Here is a 21756-nt window from a genome sequence, read left to right on the forward strand (position 1 = left end):
GTCCAGGAAGTTTGACCTCCACATTCCTATAACTGTGAAACACTGTGTTTACAGACTGAGATGCACACATGACTTTTAGAAAAGAACAGCTTGAGGATAGGAGAACATTTGGGATGGATAGTAATCAAGAAGACAACTCTCAATTTTTGGCAGATGAGACTGTACTTTACCTAGAACCACAGCCCCAGCCAGGAGATACACTTTCCACAATTAAACTCTTTGGGTCAGGACTTATTGGGATTATATCTACATGTCAGATAGCATCCCACCTCCTTTCATCCCTATCCATCCCCTCCCCCCCCCCCCCCAAAATCCTCCCTCCCCTACCTCTCCTGTCTCCCACTCAACACAAGACAAGAGGTGTCAGAACTGGAAACTGATTGGTTGATTCAGCCTCTAGTGACTGAGCTGATGGTAATGCCTTACTCAGTCAACAAACAGCGCACACCCTATATCACCCACGCTATAATCACCTAACCTACAGCACTTCCCCACATTACCCAACCTATAGCACTGACCCTACAACACCCACCCTATATCACCCAGCCTACAGCACCCACCTGACAACACCCACCCTATATCACTCACTTTATATCACTCACCCTACAGCAGTACCCCGCATCATCCACCCTACAACATCCACCTACAGCATCTACCCTACATCAGCACCCACATCACTAACTACATCAGCCACCCTATATTACCCATCCTATATCACCAACCCTAAAGTGCCCACCCTATATCACCTGCCCTATATAGCCCACCCTATAGCAGCCAGCCTATATCACCCACTCTATATTGCTCACCCTACATTGTCCACCCTAAATCATGCTCCCTATATTATGCATCCTATATCACCTACCCTATATCAACCTCTCCACAATGCCCACATTAAGACACCAACTCTATATCAACCACCCTACAGCGTCCACCCCACGGCACCTACCCTGTATCACCCACCAGCACCCACCCTACGGCACCCATCCTGTATCACTCACCCTATATCACCCAGCCTACAACACCCACCCTATATTGCCCAGCCTACAACACGCATCCTACATTACCCAGCTACAGCACACATTCTCACCCATATCCAACAGTACCAGCCCTTACCTCAGCAAACTCCTAAACCTTGTGCCGTGGTCCCTAACATCAGCAACCATCAGCCAGAATATTATTTGATATAAATGGCTCAAATTATAAATTATTTATATTGCCCCACACAGCAAAAAACTTGCTGTATCAGTTAAAGAAAGTCAACAATATCAGAAATTGATTCAGGAGGTAAGATCTATTGTTTATCTCTTGTACATTTGTATAGCCTATTGTATGTACATTCATTCATTTACGAATTCAAACTGATCTTCCCCCTCTTCCCCACTGTATTGGTTCCACCTGCGTTCACAACCTCCAGTCAAATTCTCTGTCCAGTCTTCTGTCACAGGTCATACTTTCAGCTCATACTCTGATGATTAAAATGTTTGAAGTGTCTATTACATTGAAGTGCTCCACAAAGTGATGCAGTTCCTATTGTTGGCACTAGGTGCCTGTCTGCCTCTGTCAATATTAAACATTAACACAGCCTTGGTCAGACTGGGCCAGGGAGAGCTCTCCTAAGCTCGTTGGTATAGCCACATTGCAAAGATCATCACAAATATCTGGAAGAGAGAAAGATCAACATCACTGAAAACAGATGAGCTGGTCACTGTCACATATCTGTTTGTGAAACACCACTGTGAAGTGTTTTGGATGCCACATGATCATTAAAGGAGCTGCAAAATTAATCTTTTTTTGTGTTAGGGCAGGCACTGGTAGTGTCAATTGATAATCCAATGCACTGGGGACACAGGTTCAGTTCCTATGACAATAGCTGGTGGAATTTAGATTCAATTAATTAATAAAATTTAGAAATCATCAGTAATGGTTAATGTGAAAAGTTTATCTTCTTTCTCCTTAAGAGAAGGACATTTGCCATCCTGACTTAATCTGATCTACACATGTCATAAAGCAGATGTCAACCCCTCCAATAAGTAAAACCAAAACACACAGAGAGAAGCACCTCACCCTGTAATCTGTCAAAAGAGTCTCCAATCTGTTATAAAGGAGTGATTAAATAAAAAATAAACCCCTGATACTCTCTTTATTATTAACAAGTAACAATTTATTTATCTAACTCTAACAGTCAACAAAATAATTATTAAAAAGAATAAACCCTTTCCAACTACTAACTTGTCTCAAATAAAGCAAGGTTATAATGGTAGGCTGTTCTAATAAATATCAATCCCATTTATACAAAAGAATTTTTTTTTGAAAATTAGAATTAAGTCTGTCAAAATTACAGCCAGGTTACGTCTTCTGGAATGTTCTCTGTCTTTTCTAACAAATTTGTCTGTGAGTAATGCCTTGTCTGCTGAATTCATTTGTCAGGAACATTAACTATTTGTGCTGTAATGTAGATGTAGCTTACTCTAAGGCTTAGAGAATGCTGTGAGACCCACCAAGTCATTCTTTTACAGCTGAAAGCTGTTTTCTTGGCAAATGCCAATTGGCTCTCTCTCAATTTTCCAAATGCCCTCATGTTTTATACCCTTGATGACACATCAATTTCTTACAATAGGGTTGGTCCTATCTTGTCAAAACCATCAGAGGCAAATTTATTTTTTTACCTAAGGGCCTGGTTTAAATTAATTGGCTAAATTTGAAAACCCACTGTTTTGGTAAAAATGCTGCTTTGTCCACTAACAGTAGAGCCTTTTGATACAAATGTTTCAATTTGGGTGCTCTGTGTACCTGTAAACCCACAGACATCCTTTTTGAATCTCTAAGCATAGAAAATGCACACCTTCTTTTAAAAGGGCCATGCACTGCTTTTCCCATAGCATTTTACAATCATCAACATTTTACAGACACCAAATTCTAATGTCCTGCCTTCCAATCCACAAGTATTCGACCCAACTTTGCAACAGCACATACCTCCAGACCCACACTAATCTAGTTAACTCTTAACTGCCCTCTGAAATGACTTAGCAAGGCACTCAATTGCACCAAGCTACTACAGAGAAGTCAATGAAACCTCAGACTGACTGGCATCAAACCTGCCACCAGGAAGGACAATGATTATCCCGGCTCTGTTATCCTTATAATGTGCTCTTTAATAACATTTTGACTTAATTTGACACAGTTTGTGTCAAAATTGAGCGAGCTGTCCCACAGTCTTGTCAAGAAACAGTCTGACATCATTACACAAACATACCTTACAAACCATACTCTTGGATCACCATCTCCACTCCCTGGCATCAAAACAGGTCATACCCAATAGGGACGGTATCAGGTTGCCATTCAGTCTGGATGGATTCACCTTGGATGGTTTCAACCATCCACCACCTTCAATGTTCACACCCTTCACAGCCAACACAGTGACAGCAGTGTATACTATTTACAAGATATATTGCAGGAACTGAATTATCGATCATGTTGATCGAGAGCCTGTATTGTTTCAGTATCTGAGGGGTTGTGAATGGCAGTGGATACTGTACAACCATAAGAACAAGTTAATCACATGATGAGGGGAATCACACTTATGACAGAACTTAGGAAGTTACAGGAGAATGTTATGTAATGTCGGACTTGGCAAAAAATCTCAGAACAAGGGAAACCTCAGACCATAACAAAGCTAAGGAAATCAGACTGGGCTTGAATATAAATTGTTTGTATGCTGTTTACAGGCAGCAAGGAGAAGAGAAAATATTGAGATGGGCAGTCATTTTTGATGCATTTACGCATCTTCAGTCTCCATGTGTTTCACAGAGTATTGTTGTGAATAAGTCAATTAAAGGATTACCTCAATTATTATGATCCAAACATTCACCGCTCCAATCCCATAAAGATAATATTCCACCTGCTCTGAAATATGATCGAAGCAGCCCTGTGTGAGATAGAAACAGACAGAAAATGTGGTTTTTCTTAGTGTGTTTATGTGTATCTGTTTCAAATGATTACTCATTCCACCTAAATTCTAGAAACTAAAGGCTTCTAAAGGTAGATAAAAACTAGAAAAGTAATGACAATGAATGTTTGTCAAAGGCTGAATGAATAAACGCTTCCATAAATAAAGACACTGCTGAGGAACTGCTTAGATTTTTATAATAATTGTTACAGAGGGACGTCTCAGGGCAGCTTACAGTGTGAAGGATCAGGAGTGGAAGTAATGACTGTAACGAGGTCAGCCAAGTGAATCCACAGAATACAAGTTCACTGATTATGCCTGCGAATCCAGTTCAATCAGGGAGCCCTGGCTAACAGGTATTAACAGAAGTGTCAGAGATACTGCCACTGCTGTAACTGACTCTGAATGATGCAGTACTAAAGTCAAGGACTGTTCATGTGTAAATAAAGGGTGACTTGGTAACAGGACACTGTTCTCAATCAAGTTATTTCAGCGGACATTGAATGCGAGTGAGGGGGTTTAGAAGAGAATGGTGGGAGAGTCAAAAGGATCTAGAAAAACTTGAACCAAATTGCGATCAGAGATAATGGGATCTGCAGATCTGATGAAGGGTCTAGGCCTGAAATGTCAACTTTTGTGCTCCTAAGATGCTGCTTGGCCTGCTGTGTTCATCCAGCCCCACACTTTGTTATCTTGAACCAAATTGCGTTCGGGCCCCAGACATTTTGAAAATATCTAGGTTCTAGGATCACATTAGTGGGCTTGAAAGACCTACTGCTATTCACAAACCAGGGCACTGGTTAACTGATAATAAAATGTGAGGCTGGATGAACACAGCAGGCCAAGCAGCATCTCAGGAGCACAAAAGCTGACGTTTCGGGCCTAGACCCTTCATCAGAGAGGGGGATGGGGGGAGGGAACTGGAATAAATAGGGAGAGAGGGGGAGGCGGACCGAAGATGGAGAGTAAAGAAGATAGGTGGAGAAGGTGTGGGTGGGGAGGTAGGGAGGGGATAGGTCAGTCCAGGGAAGACGGACAGGTCAAGGAGGTGGGATGAGGTTAGTAGGTAGCTGGGGGTGCGGCTTGGGGTGGGAGGAAGGGATGGGTGAGAGGAAGAACCGGTTAGGGAGGCAGAGACAGGTTGGACTGGTTTTGGGATGCAGTGGGTGGGGGGGAAGAGCTGGGCTGGTTGTGTGGTGCAGTGGGGGGAGGGGATGAACTGGGCTGGTTTAGGGATGCAGTGGGGGAAGGGGAGATTTTGAAACTGGTGAAGTCCACATTGATACCATATGGCTGCAGGGTTCCCAGGCGGAATATGAGTTGCTGTTCCTGCAACCTTCGGGTGGCATCATTGTGGCAGTGCAGGAGGCCCATGATGGACATGTCATCAAGAGAATGGGAGGGGGAGTGGAAATGGTTTGCGACTGGGAGGTGCAGTTGTTTGTTGCGAACTGAGCGGAGGTGTTCTGCAAAGCGGTCCCCAAGCCTCCGCTTGGTTTCCCCAATGTAGAGAAAGCCGCACCGGGTACAGTGGATGCAGTATACCACATTGGCAGATGTGCAGGTGAACCTCTGCTTAATGTGGAATGTCATCTTGGGGCCTGGGATGGGGGTGAGGGAGGAGGTGTGGGGACAAGTGTAGCATTTCCTGCGGTTGCAGGGGAAGGTGCCGGGTGTGGTGGGGTTGGAGGGCAGTGTGGAGCGAACAAGGGAGTCACGGAGAGAGTGGTCTCTCCGGAAAGCAGACAGGGGTGGGGATGGAAAAATGTCTTGGGTGGTGGGGTCGGATTGTAAATGGCGGAAGTGTCGGAGGATAATGCGTTGTATCCGGAGGTTGGTAGGGTGGTGTGTGAGAACGAGGGGGATCCTCTTGGGGCGGTTGTGGCGGGGGCGGGGTGTGAGGGATGTGTCGCGGGAAATGCGGGAGACGCGGTCAAGGGCTTTCTCAATCACCGTGGGGGGGAAGTTGCGGTCCTTAAAGAACTTGGACATCTGGGATGTGCGGGAGTGGAATGTCTTATCGTGGGAGCAGATGCGGCGGAGGCGGAGGAATTGGGAATAGGGGATGGAATTTTTGCAGGAGGGTGGGTGGGAGGAGGTGTATTCTAGGTAGCTGTGGGAGTCGGTGGGCTTGAAATGGACATCAGTTACAAGCTGGTTGCCTGAGATGGAGACTGAGAGGTCCAGGAAGGTGAGGGATGTGCTGGAGATGGCCCAGGTGAACTGAAGGTTGGGGTGGAAGGTGTTGGTGAAGTGGATGAACTGTTCGAGCTCCTCTGGGGAGCAAGAGGCGGCGCCGATACAGTCATCAATGTACCGGAGGAAGAGGTGGGGTTTGGGGCCTGTGTAGGTGCGGAAGATGGACTGTTCCACGTAACCTACAAAGAGGCAGGCATAGCTGAACGCCCTTGACCGCGTCTCCCGCATTTCCCGCGACACATCCCTCACACCCCGCCCCCGCCACAACCGCCCCAAGAGGATCCCCCTCGTTCTCACACACCACCCTACCAACCTCCGGATACAACTCATTATCCTCCGACACTTCCGCCATTTACAATCCGACCCCACCACCCAAGACATTTTTCCATCCCCACCCCTGTCTGCTTTCCGGAGAGACCACTCTCTCCATGACTCCCTTGTTCGCTCCACACTGCCCTCCAACCCCACCACACCCGGCACCTTCCCCTGCAACCGCAGGAAATGCTACACTTGTCCCCACACCTCCTCCCTCACCCCATCCCAGGCCCCAAGATGACATTCCACATTAAGCAGAGGTTCACCTGCACATCTGCCAATGTGGTATACTGCATCCACTGTACCCGGTGTGGCTTTCTCTACATTGGGGAAACCAAGCGGAGGCTTGGGGACCGCTTTGCAGAACACCTCCGCTCAGTTCGCAACAAACAACTGCACCTCCCAGTCGCAAACCATTTCCACTCCCCCTCCCATTCTCTTGATGACATGTCCATCATGGGCCTCCTGCACTGCCACAATGATGCCACCCGAAGGTTGCAGGAACAGCAACTCATATTCCGCCTGGGAACCCTGCAGCCATATGGTATCAATGTGGACTTCACCAGTTTCAAAATCTCCCCTTCCCCCACTGCATCCCTAAACCAGCCCAGTTCATCCCCTCCCCCCACTGCACCACACAACCAGCCCAGCTCTTCCCCCCCACCCACTGCATCCCAAAACCAGTCCAACCTGTCTCTGCCTCCCTAACCGGTTCTTCCTCTCACCCATCCCTTCCTCCCACCCCAAGCCGCACCCCCAGCTACCTACTAACCTCATCCCACCTCCTTGACCTGTCCGTCTTCCCTGGACTGACCTATCCCCTCCCTACCTCCCCACCCACACCTTCTCCACCTATCTTCTTTACTCTCCATCTTCGGTCCGCCTCCCCCTCTCTCCCTATTTATTCCAGTTCCCTCCCCCCATCCCCCTCTCTGATGAAGGGTCTAGGCCCGAAACGTCAGCTTTTGTGCTCCTGAGATGCTGCTTGGCCTGCTGTGTTCATCCAGCCTCACATTTTATTATCTTGGAATCTCCAGCATCTGCAGTTCCCATTATCACTGGTTAACTGTCCAGTTGCTGCCACTATTATTTAGAATTCTCTTCCCCAGACAGCAGAGGAGACTGGGTCATTCTTAACACTGGATTGGGTGACAGGATACCGAAGCTGAGCTTCCTGAAACACACAGTCCATAGACAGACACCTTCTATTGGGGAAGACAGCAATTCTGTGGAAAAAAATAATACATGGGTTTGTCTTTTGGCTGTGCAAGGGAATTTGATGAGGTTTGATGCTTTGTAGTAAAAGATCTCCGTCACCTGCTAACTTTAGCACTCAGGCATGATGGCACAGAGTGGCTGACTGAAAATACCCAGAGTAACAGAAACTGAGGCAACAGACATTGTCACCTACGTTCCCAGTGAGATGGAGCGTGTAATCACAAATCCACCAAGGAGCATCTACAATGAGTCAAGGGAATGTCATTCAATCCATGAGACCTTACTAATTGCTTCTTTGTGCGAAGTTTGTACAGCTCTTCCACCAGGGCCAGCCATGTTCTGAAGCTTCCTGCACATACCCCTCAACCACCACAGACCCATCAGACAGAGGAGATCTCTAAGCCACAGTATTTGTGGTGTCAAACCAGATTGTCATTGCAGTCAAGAAACCGTTGTAGCCCAGACATTTCCCCAGTGTCACCCCAGGTTCCTGATTTGGCTGTGAGGCCCCACCCTAAAGGAGATGTTGGCCTCAGGGTATTATTGCTGGGCTATCAACCCAATGACCCAGGTAAAGTTCTGGAGGCCTGGGTTTGAATCCTACCATGCTGTTATTCGAATTCATTTTTAAAGAAATCTGGAATTAAGAGTCTGAAGATGACCATGAAGCCATTGTTGATTGACAGAAAAAGACATCTTGTTCATTAATGTCCATTAGAGAAGTAAACTGCTATTGTTAACTGGTCGAACCGACATGGACACCAGACCCACATGTCACCCTTGATTACCCTTGGGATGGGCAATCAATGTTGCCATAGCCAGTGGAACCCTCATCCTGTGAATAAATAAAAAAAGCTCTTTTCACTTTCTTCCCTGGAGCCCCCAGCATTGAGCTCCCATTCTACCACATGAGCTATCAATTAAGAGCCCAGTGTCAACACTTACCTCACTTCCTCAGTCACTCCAAACCTGCTACGCACCAGCATACAGGTGATCTTGCTTTTTTACCCTTCTTCAATGAAATGATTTAGGGATATTTAAATTGTGGTTTTAAAACAGAGACTTCATACAACTTTAAGAAAATGCCACAGGGTGGAGTTATTGATACAGAAGTTTTCTTTGTTAATGAGACAGATGTGCATTAGAGGCAGACAAACCAGCCTGAATAATATCATTGTCTATTTCCGAGACAATGTGAATCAATCAACTCATTCCAGACCCATTAACAAAAAGTGTCTGCTGAACATTTCTGAGCAGAAGGCAGTTTCTTCAAACCGCATCCTAAGAGAGAAGGAAAGGTATCTGATATTATTGATTGGACCAACTGGAGAATCACTGAAGGAGGAGGAAGTTAGAAAGCTGACCATCCAATTTCTGGGAAGACAGAGAGAAAACAGTGAAGGGAATTCTGTGCGGCCGCATTGCTAACCTGACTCAGAGAGACCAAACCCACTCACTGCTCAGAAACAGACAGCTGCCCAGCAAATACTAAGTGAACTGGACAACAAATAGTGCTATTATTTATTATTGTCTTGCCCTTGAGGCTTGTCCCATAGTTAGTTGAATGATGGTAAGAATTGGTTGTTTCTTTATACGTACATTTGCTGTGTATGAAATAAAGCAGCTGACCCACATGTATCTGATTTTGTTTTACCGAATATTTCAATCCACCTTTGGAAATGTCAGGGATAGATGTGTGAAATACATGGATCACAAGTGGGTTTAACTGTTGTGCTGCCTCCATTTCATTTGATGTTTGCATTTTGGCATGTTTTCTGGATATTACTGAGAGAATATCCTGAAATCTCTATCATGTCCTCATCTGAACTGGTCTGGACCTGAAGCTGCTTTTCAGTACCTTATTGTTGATGAAGTCAACGGTTCCAGAGAAGCATTCTTCTGCATTGATGATTGCTCTGTCGGCTGTAAATTTGTTCCTCTTGCAACAAGCCTCTGGCACCTCACGGAAAGGGTTCAGAATGACAAACTCTATGGTGTATAAGAAATCCTTCGGACCATTCACGCCACAGCATTCAAACTAAGTGACGAAGGAACAAGTTGAAGCAGTGGTTATTTTTCAATGTACACCATCTGCTGAAGGTTTGGTAACGATGAGACATTGTCACCTCAGCTCGAATGTTTCACTGAAGTTTTTATTGACTCAGCTTCCACGTCCAACTGATGGTTGCTCAGAGAATTTTCTCCCCCATTTCCAGTATGTAAACTTAAATGCATCAAAAACCCAAACGTCTGTTAAATTGTCCTGATTATTCTTTCCTAATTGCTAACAGTAGCGTCCAGGAGATAACATTTCAATTATAAGATCATTCACAGCTTCCTTTCAGGATTAGGGTTAGATATGTTTCTCTTACCTGAATATATCGACTTTAGGGCCCAGGAAATGCAAATTAGCAAGTGTCTCACATAAAATGATATTGAAATAAGTTAATTTGATTTATCCCTTAGCCTGTTTGCTATGTGACAGCTTGACTCAGTATCACTCTCATGTCTGAGGTAGATGCTTCAAGCCTTGTGTAAGGTGGGCTTGTATTTCAACATAGGATTACAGAAAAACTATACTGTCACAGATTATAACAAGGCCCAGTCTGCTTATTCCATGAATGGGTAAAAATCATTCCTGCTGTTTAAACAGAAGCCACCCACCATTTCTTAGAACAAGCAAATGTTAAAGAAAAGTATACAGTTTACGCAGGACACTGAACACTACTGAGGGATTTCAGGTTCAAGTCCATAAATCCCTGAAAGTGGCCACACAAGAGATAGGGTGGTAAAGAAGACATATGGCATGCTTGTCTTTATTGATTGGAGAATTAAGTACAAGAGTCAGGACGTCATGTTGCACTTTCATAAAACTTTTTAGTAAGGCCACACTTACAGTATCGCATTCAATTCTGGTTGCCGTATTACAAAAAGGGTGTGGAGGCTTTGAAGAGCATGCAGGAGAGGTTTACCAGGGTGCTGCCTGGACTGGATTAGAGGGTATGAACTAGAGAGAGAATTTGGAGAAGCTAGAGGTGCTTTTTCTGGAGCAGTGCAGACTGAGGGGAGACTTGATAGAGGCCTCTAAAATTATGAGATGCATAGATAAAGTTGATGGTCAGAATCCTTTTCCCAGAGTTGAAATGTCTAATACTAGAGGGTTTGCATTTAAGGTGAGTGGGGTAAGTTCAAAGGAAATGTGAGGGTTAAGTTCTTTACGCAGACAGTAGTAGGTCCCTGGTATGCGCTGACAGTGGTGGTGGTGGAGGCAGAAATGATAAGGACATTTAAGGGACTTTTAAATAAGCACATGAATATGGAGGAATGAGGACCTGGGGCAGGCAGAAGGGTTTAAGTTTAATTTGACGTCATGTTTAGCACAACACTGTGGGCAGAAGGACCTGTTCTTGTGCTGTACTGTCCTATGTTCTAACTGCAAGTATTTCCACACAATTTGCTTCAGCTTGGACAGTGTCGTTGCATTGAAAAAAGGGATTTGGTCAATTGTGTCAAAGCAAATTCTGTGAAAAAAACTATTCACTAAATGTCATTTAACTGTGCTTTCCTTGTGGGCCAGTGAATGTTTGCATGTTAAATATTAACCTGTTACCTCTTTAGAAATTATTATATTTGAATTAGAATCCCTGCAGTGTGGAAACAGGCCCTTTGGCCCAACAAGGCCACACTGAACCTCAGTGCATCCCACACTGACTCATTCTCCCTATAACCCACCTAAGCTACACATCCTGAACACTATGGGCAATTTAGCATGACCAGTCCACCTAACCCGCATGTCTTTGGACTGTGGGAGGAAACTGGAGCACCTGGAGGAAACCCGTGCAGATATGGGGAGAATGTGCAAACTCCACACAGACAGACACCCAAGGCCAGAATTGAACCTGGGTCCCTGGTGCTGCAAGACAGCAGTGCTAACCACTGTGCCACCGTGCCGCCCCTAATATATGGACCTAGCCTACAGTACTAATTCTCACATGTATTCCATATCCCGCATTAGCCAAGAGGGACAAGGCTGAAGGGCTTTGACAGTGGTAACGTCCCTACTTCTGGAACAAGAGTCCGAGGTTCAAGTCTCACCTGCTCCAGAGATGTGTCGTAACAAGTCTGAACGAGTCGATTAGGAAATATCTAAAGGGTTAGTGAGTTTTGAGAAGATTTGTAGCTCAGGTTGAGATTCTGGATGTGAGTTTGCTCGCTGAGCTGGAAGGTTAGTTTTCAGACATTTCGTCACTTTTTTTTATTTGAAAAAATATACTTTAGTCATAAGATGTACAAAAAATAAAACATATTTATACACTTACCCAGTCATGCAAGCCGGTCCGGGCTACCCAGGGGGTACGTACTCCAACGAAAGAAGAAAAAAGAAACAAAGCAAATACCCCAGCAGTCGTCACCCCTCACAGTCCCAGTTGGCCCCCTGACCAGTTGGGGAAGGCGCCAGCTGGGCCCAGTTACCAGATAGGGCCTTTCTTCTATTCTGGATGAGGGGTTTCATACCAGGGTCTTTCCCCACTGCGCCTTGGCGGCGGCTACCCCAACCTTTAGCGCGTCCCTCAGCACGTAGTCCTGGACCTTGGAGTGCGCCAGTCTGCAACATTTGGTCGGGGTCAGTTCTTTCAGCTGGCAGACCAGCAAGTTGCGGGCAGACCAAAGAGCGTCTTTCACTGCATTGATGGTCCTCCAGGCGCAGTTGATGTTGGTCTCGGTGTGCGTCCCGGGAAACAGCCCGTAGAGCACGGAGCCCCACGTCACGGTGCTGCTCGGGACGAACCTCGACAAATACCACTGCATCCTCCTCCAGACCTCCTGCGCACAGGCACACTCCAGAAGGAGGTGATCAACAGTCTTGTCCCCCCAGCAGCTGCCTCGAGGGCAGCGTCCGGTGGCGCAGAGATTCCGGGCATGCATAAACGATCTCACTGGCAGAGCCCCTCTCACCATCAGCCAAGCAATGTCCTTGTGCTTGTTTGAAAGTTCTGGCGATGAGACATTCTGCCAAACGACTTTGGCAGTCTGCGTGGGGAACCACACGACGGGATACACCCTCTCCTTTTCCCGAAGGGTCTCAAGGATACTACGTGCTGACCACTGCCTGACGGCCTTGTGGTCAAAGGTGTTTCCCTTCAAAAATTTCTCCACGAAGGACAGGTGGTGCGGGACGGCCCAACTACTTGGAGCGTTCCGCAGCAACAAGGCCAGGCCCATCCTTCGCAACACCGGGGACAGTTAGAACCTCAGTAAGTAGTGACACTTGGCGTTTGCGTACTGAGGATCTACGCACAGCTGGATGAAGCCGCACACAAAGGTTGCCGTCAGGGAGAGGGTGGCGTTCGGTACGCCCGTTCCCCCATTTTCCAGGTCTTTGTACGTGGTGTCCCTGCGGACCCGGTCCATCCTCAACCCCCAAATGAAGTGGAAGATGGCCCGGGTGACCGCAGCGGCACAGGTCCAGGGAATAGGCCAGGCCTGCATCACATACAACAATACCAAAGGCCCCTCGCACCTGACAACCAGGTTCTTACCCACGATGGAGAGGGACCGGAGCGTCCACCTGCCCAGCTTCTGTTTCAGTTTGGTGATACGCTCCTCCCAAGTCTTAGTGCACGCCCCAGCTCCACCGAACCAAACACCCAGCACCTTCAGGTAGTCTGTCCTGACGTTGAAGGGGATGAAGGAGCGGTCGTCCCAGTTCCCGAAGAACATGACCTCGCTCTTACCCCTATTGACTTTGGCACCCGAGGCCAGTTCAAACTGGCCGCAGATGCCCAACAGCCTACTCACCGACCGACAATCGGTGCAGAAGATGGCGACGTCGTCCATATACAGGGAGGTCTTGACCTGAAGGCCTCTGCTGCCTGGGATAGTCACGCCCTTCAGGCTCACGTCCTTCCTGATGGATGCGGCAAAGGGGTCCACACAGCACACGAACAAGGCAGGAGAGAGCGGGCAGCCCTGCCTGACTCCAGATCTGACAGGAAAACTGTCCAATTCCCACCCGTTGATTGAGACTGCGCTAATGATGTTGGTGTAGAGCAGCCGGATCCAATTGCGGATGCCCTCCCCGAACCCTAATTTGGAGAGGACGTCCCTCATGTAAGCATGAGCGACCCTGTCGAAGGCCTTCTCCTGGTCCAGGCTGACGAGGCAAGTGTCCACCCGCCTGTCCTGCATGTAGGCGATCGTACCCCTGATGAGTACAAGGCTCTCAGCGATCTTCCTGCCCGGCACAGCACAAGTTTGGTCAGGGTGAATCACTGACTCCAGGACAGACCTGACCCGGTTGGCTATGACCTTGGCCAGGATTTTGTAGTCCACGTTCAATAGTGAAATGGGACGCCAATTCTTAATTTCTTCCCTCTCCCCATTCCTCTTGTAAATGAGGGTGATGATGCCCTTCCTCATGGACTTGCGCATTTCCCCTGCCCGAAGCGCACTATCGTACACCTCCAGCAGGTCCTGGCCGACCAGGTCCCACAGAGCGGAATACAGCTCGACCGGTAAGCCGTCGCTCCCAGGAGTCTTATTCCTCTCCAAGGGCTTGAGGGCTGTGGTCAGCTCGTCCAGGGATATCGGCCAGTGTAGCCACTCCCTCGTGCCGTCATCTAAGACCTCCGTGATAGACGACAGGAATGACTCCGAGGCCGTGCTGTCCGTGGGCTTCGTGTCGTACAGCCCGGCATAGAAGGATCTGCTGATCCTCAAAATGTCGGGCCGAGACGACGTCACCGAGCCGTCGTCCTCCTTCAGCCGGCTAAGCACAGAATTAGCAACGCGAGCACATCTCGTCCTGCTCCACGGAGCGGACCCTGGACCGGAAGATTATCCTGGAGGCCTCTGCGGCGAAGAGCAAGGCTTGCTGGCCCCTCACCTTGCGGAGGTCCTCCATGACATCGACTCCCATCAACTGCAGAAGGAGCAGGTTCTGCACCCTTTTCTGGAGTTGCGACAGCTTTCCCAGCCTCTCTCTCGCCTTCCGAACACCCTTGAGGACAAGGAACCTCTTGATGTTCTCCTTCACCGTCTCCCACCAGTCGCCCGGAGACTCAAAGAGGGGTTTCACGGTTCTCCAACCGGCGTAATCCCTCTTAAGCTCCTCGACGTTCTCTGGGGTCAACAGAGTCATGTTGAGCTTCCACGTCCCCTTGCCGGCTGGCTGGTCGTCCTGTAAGTGACAGTCAGCCAGCAGGAGGCAGTGGTCAGAGAAGAACACCGGCTCGACTCCGGTGGACCTGACCGAGAACGCCCATGACACAAACAGGAAGTCTATCCTTGAGCGAATAGACCCCGTCTGGCCGCGACCAGGTGTACCTCTGCTGCGCTCCGTCTGCAGGAGTGCTGAAGACGTCGAGCAGCTTGGCGTCCCTCACCGTGCCCATCAGGAATCTGGACGTGACGTCCAGTTGACTCCCCCCACCCGCTGTCCCCACGCCGGGTCTTCCATTTGCATCGATGATGCAGTTGAAGTCTCCGTCTAGGGTGACCAGCCTGGACGTAACCAGCAGGGGTGGAAGCCACTGCAGGACGGCCAACCGCTCACTCCGTACCGCTGGGGCGTACACCTTGATCAGCCTCAGGGGACCGTTCCTGTAGGTGACGTCAGCCACTAGGAGGCGCCCCCCCCACCACCTCCTGAACTTGAGAGATGGTGAAGTTGCGCCCCCGCAGCAGAATAGCCAGGCCCGAGGAGCGACAGTCATTACCCCCTGACCAGATCGAAGGCCCACAGGTCCAGGCGCCGGACCATTTCCCGTACCTGCCGAGGTGCGGTATCCCGCACTCCTGCAGAAACAGGAGGTCCGCCTTGACGGTGGTCAGGTAGGCCAACATCTTGCGGTGGACTTGATGCTGCACACATTAATGCTCGCAACTCATACCCCCATTTTGGGCAGTGACCGCAGCACCCTCCCCAAGTCCAAGGTCCAGCCCCTCCATCTGTTCCTTCATGTCCATTGTCCGGGCTAACTGCTGGATGCTCTCCGGGCTCAGGAAACCGTCCGTGCTGCCTTCCGGGTGGCATTCCCCCGTCGGGGGTACGGAGGCAGGAGAGTCCGGCTCTGGGTCAGGCTGGGGACGCGCTGTTTCCTCCTTCCCGCCTGGAAGTACCGGGGGGCCCTCCACGGCCTCAGCGGCACGTGACTGGGCGTCAGAGGGAGCCTCAGGACGCCTCCTGTCACCTGGAAGCGGAGTGCTGCTTTCCTTCTCCCTTGTGATCTTTAGCTTCTGCTTTGGGTGGGCCCTCTCTGAATCTCCCTCGTCAGAGGAGCTCTTATAGCTCCCCTGTAGCTGCCTCTTCCCGCCTGATGGTTGTGGTTCCTGGGCCCGCCGACGCGCTTTCCTCCTTGCTTTCCGGACCGTCATCCACTCCCCTGGGTCGCCTGTCGCCGCCTCCATCGACTCCGGGTTGTCGGGGGTGGGGGGGGGTGGGGGGGGGGGTGGGTGCGGGTGTGGGTGGGTTGGGGTAGCGGAGCCTGGAGGGGCGCTTTGCTGGCCTCGGGCCAATCCTGCGGGGCTGTGCCCTCCTGCATGACCTGGACCTCCTGCACATTAGTGGGGTCCTTGCAGGGCCCTTGTGCCTTCCTCTCCTCCAGGGGGACTGGCCCCACATTGCCCCTGCCAGCGACCTGGGCGTAGTTGGTTCCCCGCCGCGGGCATGCCCTATTGAGGTGGCACGCTTCCCAGCAAAGGTTGCAGCTTTTTTCTTGTGGGCAATCCCTTGCAAGGTGTCCCTCCTCCCTGCAGTTCCTGCAGATGGTGGCTTTACAGTCGGCCGCCATGTGATCTGACCTACCACAGGCATGGCAGACTTTAGGTTGCCCTGCGTAGGTCAGGTAGCCATTGCTCCCGCCGATCACGAAGCTGGACCGTGGGTGTACAATGTTCCCGTCCGCGCCCATCCTCAGCGTCACCTTGACCTGCCTCTTACTGGTCCAGATGCCAAAGGGGTCCATGATGTCGCTTAGGTCCCCTTCCACCTTCACGTACCTTCCAAAGAAGGTCAGGACATCAACTGCTGGCACATGCGGGTTGTACATGTGTACAGTCACCATACGGCTCCTCTGCGCTGGCATCATGAACAGCGAGACAGCGGTCAATACAGAGAGGGGGCCTTCACCTCCTTTCTCCTTGAAAACCTCCAGGAAGCGCTTGCAAAGCTTGGCACTCCTGATGGTTACATCGTGAAAACCTCCTCCGGGGAAATCCTGCAGGTAGTAAATGTCCGCAGCAGCGAACCCACAACAGTCCAACAGGACCCTCTTCACGAAGAAGGTGCGGTCCACAGATGCACCTTCATCCACCTTCTTCACGGGAACACGGACGGTGTTCCGGACCCCCTGACCTGGGGCACAAGCACTTGCCGCAGCCATCGTTGCAGGTTGGCTGCTCCCCTGAACCAGCATTAGGCCGAAGCCAGCATTAAGATCCACCAGTTGCAGGAGTGCACAGCCAACCCGACGTCTTCCTTCCACCTCCAACACAGCGCTCTCCTCCTCTCGGTCCGCAGATGAGTGGGTCTTTATTTTGTTCCAGATGTAAGCTGGTTCACTGCGCTGGAAGGTTTGTTCCCAGAGGTTTCATCACCATTCTAGGTAACATCATCAGTGAGCCTCCGAGAAAGCACTGGTGTTATGTCCCGCTTTCTATTTATCTGGTTCGGTTTCCTTGGGTTGGTGATGTAATTTCCGGTGTTGGTGTCCAGCTTCGCGATCGGCGGGAGCAATGGCTACCTGACCTACGCAGGGCAACCTAAAGTCTGCCATGCCCGTGGCAGCCGACTGCAAAGCCACCATCTGCAGGAACTGCAGGGAGGAGGGACACCTTACAAAGGATTGCCCACAAGACAAAAGCTGCAACCTTTGCGGGGAAGCGGGCCACCTCTATAGGGCATGCCCGCGGCGAGGAACCACATATGCCCAGGTCGCCGGCAGGGGCAATGTGGGGCCAGTCCCCCCGGAGGAGAGGAAGGCACCAGGGCCCTGCAAGGACTCCACTAATGTGCAGGAGGGCCAAGTCGTGCAGGAGGGCCCAGCCCCGCAGGATGGGCCCGAGGCCAGCAAAGCACCCCTCCAGGCTCCACTACCCCCCCCCCCCCACACCTCCGACAACCTGGAGTCGATAGAGGCGGCGACAGGCGACCCAGGGGAGTGGACGACGGTCCGGAAAGCAAGGAGGAAGGCATGTCGGCAGGCCCAGGAACCACAACCATCAGGCGGGAAGAGGCAGCTACAGGGGGGCTATAAGAGCTCCTCTGACGAGGAGGATTCAGAGAGGGCCCGCCCAAAGCAGAAGCTAAAGATCTCAAGGGGGAAGGAAAGCAGCACCCCGCTTCCAGGTGATGGGAGGCGTCCTGAGGCTCCCTCTGACACCCAGTCACGTGCCGCTGGGGCCCTGGAGGGCCCCCCCAAAACTTCCAGGTGGGAAGGAGGAAACAGCGCGTCCCCAGCCTGACCCAGAGCCGGACTCTCCTGCCTCCATACCCCCGACGGGGGGATGCCACCCGGAAGGCAGTGCGGACGGTTTCCTGAGCCCGGAGAGCGTCCAGCAGTTAGCCCGGGCAATGGGCATGAAGAAACAGATGGAGGGGCTGGGCCTTGGACTTGGGGAGGGTACTGCGGTCACTGCCCAAAATGGGGGTACGAGTTGCGAGCATTAATGTGCGCAGTGTCAAGTCCACCGCAAGATGTGTGTCCACGTTGGCCTACCTGACCACCGTCAAGGCGGACCTCCTGTTTCTGCAGGAGTGCGGGATACCGCACCTCAGCAGGTGTGGGAAATGGTCCGGTGCGTGGACCTGTGGGCCTTCGATCTGGTCGGGGGGTAACGACTGTCGCTCCTCGTGCCTGGCTATTCTGCTGCGGGGGCGCAACTTCACCATCTCTCAAGTTCAGGAGGTGGTGGGGGGGGGCGCCTCCTAGTAGCTGAATGCACCTACAGGAATGGTCCCCTGAGGCTGATCAAGGTGTACGCCCCAGCGGTACGGAGTGAGCGGTTGGCCGTCCTGCAGTGGCTTCCACCCCTGCTGGCTACGTCCAGGCCGGTCACCGTAGGCGGAGACTTCAACTGCATCATTGATGCAGATGGAAGATCCGGCGTGGGGACAGCGGGTGGGGGGAGTCAACTGGACATCACGTCCAGATTCCTGATGGGCACGGTTAGGGACGCCAAGCTGCTCAACGTCTTCAGCACCCCTGCAGACGGAGCGCAGCGGAGGTACACCTGGTCGTGGCCAGACAAGGTCTATTCGCTCAAGGATAGACTTCCGGTTTGTGTCATGGGCTTTCTCGGTCAGGTCCACTGGCGTCGAGCCGGTGTTCTTCTCTGACCACTGCCTCCTGCTGGCTGACTGTCACTTACAGGACGACCAGCCAGCCGGCAAGGGGACGTGGAAGCTCAACACGACTCTGTTGACCCCAGAGAACATCAAGGAGCTTAAGAGGGCTTACGCCGGTTGGAGAACCATGAAACTCCTCTTTGAGTCTCCGGGCGACTGGTGGGAGACGGTGAAGGAGAACATCAAGAGGTTCTTTGTCCTCAAGGGTGTTCGGAGGGCGAGAGAGAGGCTGGGAAAGCTGTCGCGACTCCAGAAAAGAGTACAGAACCTGCTCCTTCTGCAGTTGATGTGCATCGATGTCACGGAGGACCTCCACGAGGTAAGGGGCCAGCAAGCCTCGCTCTTCGCCGCGGAGACCTCCAGGATAATCTTCCGGTCCAGGGTCCGCTCCGTGGAGCAGGAGGAGACATGCTCGCGTTTCTTCTTTCAGAAGGTGCACAAAGAGAGGTCTGTGCTTAGACGGCTGAAGGAGGACGACGGCTCGGTGACGTTGTCTCGGCCCGACATTTTGAGGATCAGCAGATCATTCTATGCCGGACTGTACGACACGAAGCCCACGGACAGCACGGCCTCGGAGTCGTTCCTGTCGTCTATCACGGAGGTCTTAGATGTCGGCACGAGGGAGTGGCTGGACCGGCCGATATCCCTGGACGAGCTGACCACAGCCCTCAAGCCCTTGGAGAGGAATAAGACTCCCGGGAGCGACGGCTTACCGGTCGAGCTGTATTCCGCTCTGTGGGACCTGGTCGGCCAGGACCTGCTGGAGGTGTACGATAGTGCGCTTCGGGCAGGGGAAATGCGCAAGTCCATGAGGAAGGGCATCATCACCCTCATTTACGAGAGGAAGGGGGAGAGGGAAGAAATTAAGAATTGGCGTCCCATTTCACTATTGAATGTGGACTACAAAATCCTGGCCAAGGTCATAGCCAAACGGGTCAGGTCTGTCCTGGAGTCGGTGATTCACCCTGACCAAACCTGTGCTGTGCCAGGCAGGAAGATCGCTGAGAGCCTCGCACTCGTCAGGGATACGATCGCCTACGTGCAGGACAGACGGGTGGACACCTGCCTCGTCAGCCTGGACCAGGAGAAGGCCTTCGACAGGGTCGCTCATGCTTACATGAGGGACGTCCTCTCCAAATTAGGGTTCGGGGAGGGCATCCACAATTGGATCCGGCTGCTCTACACCAACATCGTTAGCGTAGTCTCGATCAACGGGTGGGAATCGGGCAGTTTTCCCGTCAGATCTGGAGTCAGGCAGGGCTGCCTGCTCTCTCCTGCCTTGTTCGTGTGCTGTGTGGACCCCTTTGCCGCATCCATCAGGAAGGACGTGAGCCTGAAGGGCGTGACTATCCCAGGCAGGGGAGGCCTTCAGGTCAAGACCTCCCTGTATATGGACGACGTCGCCATCTTCTGCACCGATTGTCGGTCGGTGAGTAGGCTGTTGGACATCTGCAGCCAGTTTGAACTGGCCTCGGGTGCCAAAGTCAATAGGGGTAAGAGCAAGGTCATGTTCTTCGGGAACTGGGACGACCGCTCCTTCATCCCCTTCACCATCAGGACAGACTGCCTGAAGATGCTGGGTGTTTGGTTCGGTGGAGCTGGGGCGTGCACTAAGACTTGGGAGGAACGTATCACCAAGCTGAAGCAGAAGCTGGGCAGGTGGACGCTCCGTTCCCTCTCCATCGCGTGTAAGAATCTGGTTGTCAGGTGCGAGGGGCTTTTGGTACTGTTGTATGTGGCGCAGGCCTGGCCTATTCCCTGGACCTGTGCCGCTGCGGTCACCCAGGCCATCTTCCACTTCATTTGAGGGTCAAGAATGGACCGGGTCCGCAGGGACACCACGTACAAAGACCTGGAAAATGTGGGAAAGGGCATACCGAACGCCACCCTCTCCCTGACGGCTACCTTTGTGTGCGGCTGCATCAAGCTGTGCGTAGATCCTCAGTACGCAAACACCACTGGCGCACTCCAAGGTCCAGGACTACATGCTGAGGGATGCGCTAAAGCTTGGGGTGGCCGCCGCCAAGGCACGGTAGGGAAAGACCACGGTATGAAACACCTCATCCAGAATAGAAAAAAGGGCCCTATCTGGTAACTGGGCTCAGCTGGCGCCTTCCCCAACTGGTCAGGGGGCCGACTGGGACTGTGCGGGGTGACGACTGCCGGGGTATTTTCTTTGCTTTGTTTTGTTGCTTCTTTGTTTGTTTTTTTCCTTTAGTTGGTGTACGTACCCCCTGGGTAACCCGGAGCGGCTTGCATGACTGGGTAGGTGTATAAATGTTTTATTTTTTGTTCATCTTATGAATAAAGTATATTTTTTCAAATTTAAAAAAAAGTGACAAAACGTCTGAAAAGTAACCTTCCAGCTCAGCGAGCAAACTCACATCCATCAAGGGTTAGTTTTAGATACATCTTGTGGGCTGCAGTAATGTCATCAAAGAGTTAATAGCTGGTCAGTTAGAAAAATTCAAGGTAACCAGGAAAGGTCAACATGTTTTCAAGGAAGGAATATCAAGTCTAACCAATTTATTGGAATTATTTGATGATGTTACATGGGTTGTGGATAACGGAGAACCTGTAGTCATATTGTACTTGGGCTTTCAGAAAGCATTTAATAAGATGCCATATGAAAGATTGCTCATTGTAACATATTGGCACAGAAAGGAGTTTGGCTGGCCAGTAGAAAACAGAACGTATGCAGAAATATGTCTTTGATTGGCAGGATTAAACA

At 50.9% G+C, this 21756-nt stretch overlaps 1 protein-coding gene across 1 annotated transcript in view; it reads right to left on the reverse strand.

The window, feature by feature from the left end:
* Positions 1 to 348: 348 nt before the first annotated feature.
* Positions 349 to 21756, reverse strand: part of LOC125459569 (tetraspanin-18-like) — a 73710-nt gene continuing 52302 nt past the window's right edge. Inside the window, exons 6-8 of the mRNA XM_048546169.2 lie at positions 9537 to 9716; positions 3842 to 3925; positions 349 to 1658 (exon numbers count right to left, since the gene is read on the reverse strand). Coding sequence (XP_048402126.1) covers positions 1614 to 1658; positions 3842 to 3925; positions 9537 to 9716 — 309 coding nt within the window. The 3' untranslated portion in view covers positions 349 to 1613. The remainder of the gene's footprint in view (positions 1659 to 3841; positions 3926 to 9536; positions 9717 to 21756) is intronic.

Source organism: Stegostoma tigrinum, chromosome 17 (genome assembly GCF_030684315.1).
Source record: "Stegostoma tigrinum isolate sSteTig4 chromosome 17, sSteTig4.hap1, whole genome shotgun sequence".
Lineage (NCBI taxonomy): Eukaryota > Metazoa > Chordata > Chondrichthyes > Orectolobiformes > Stegostomatidae > Stegostoma > Stegostoma tigrinum.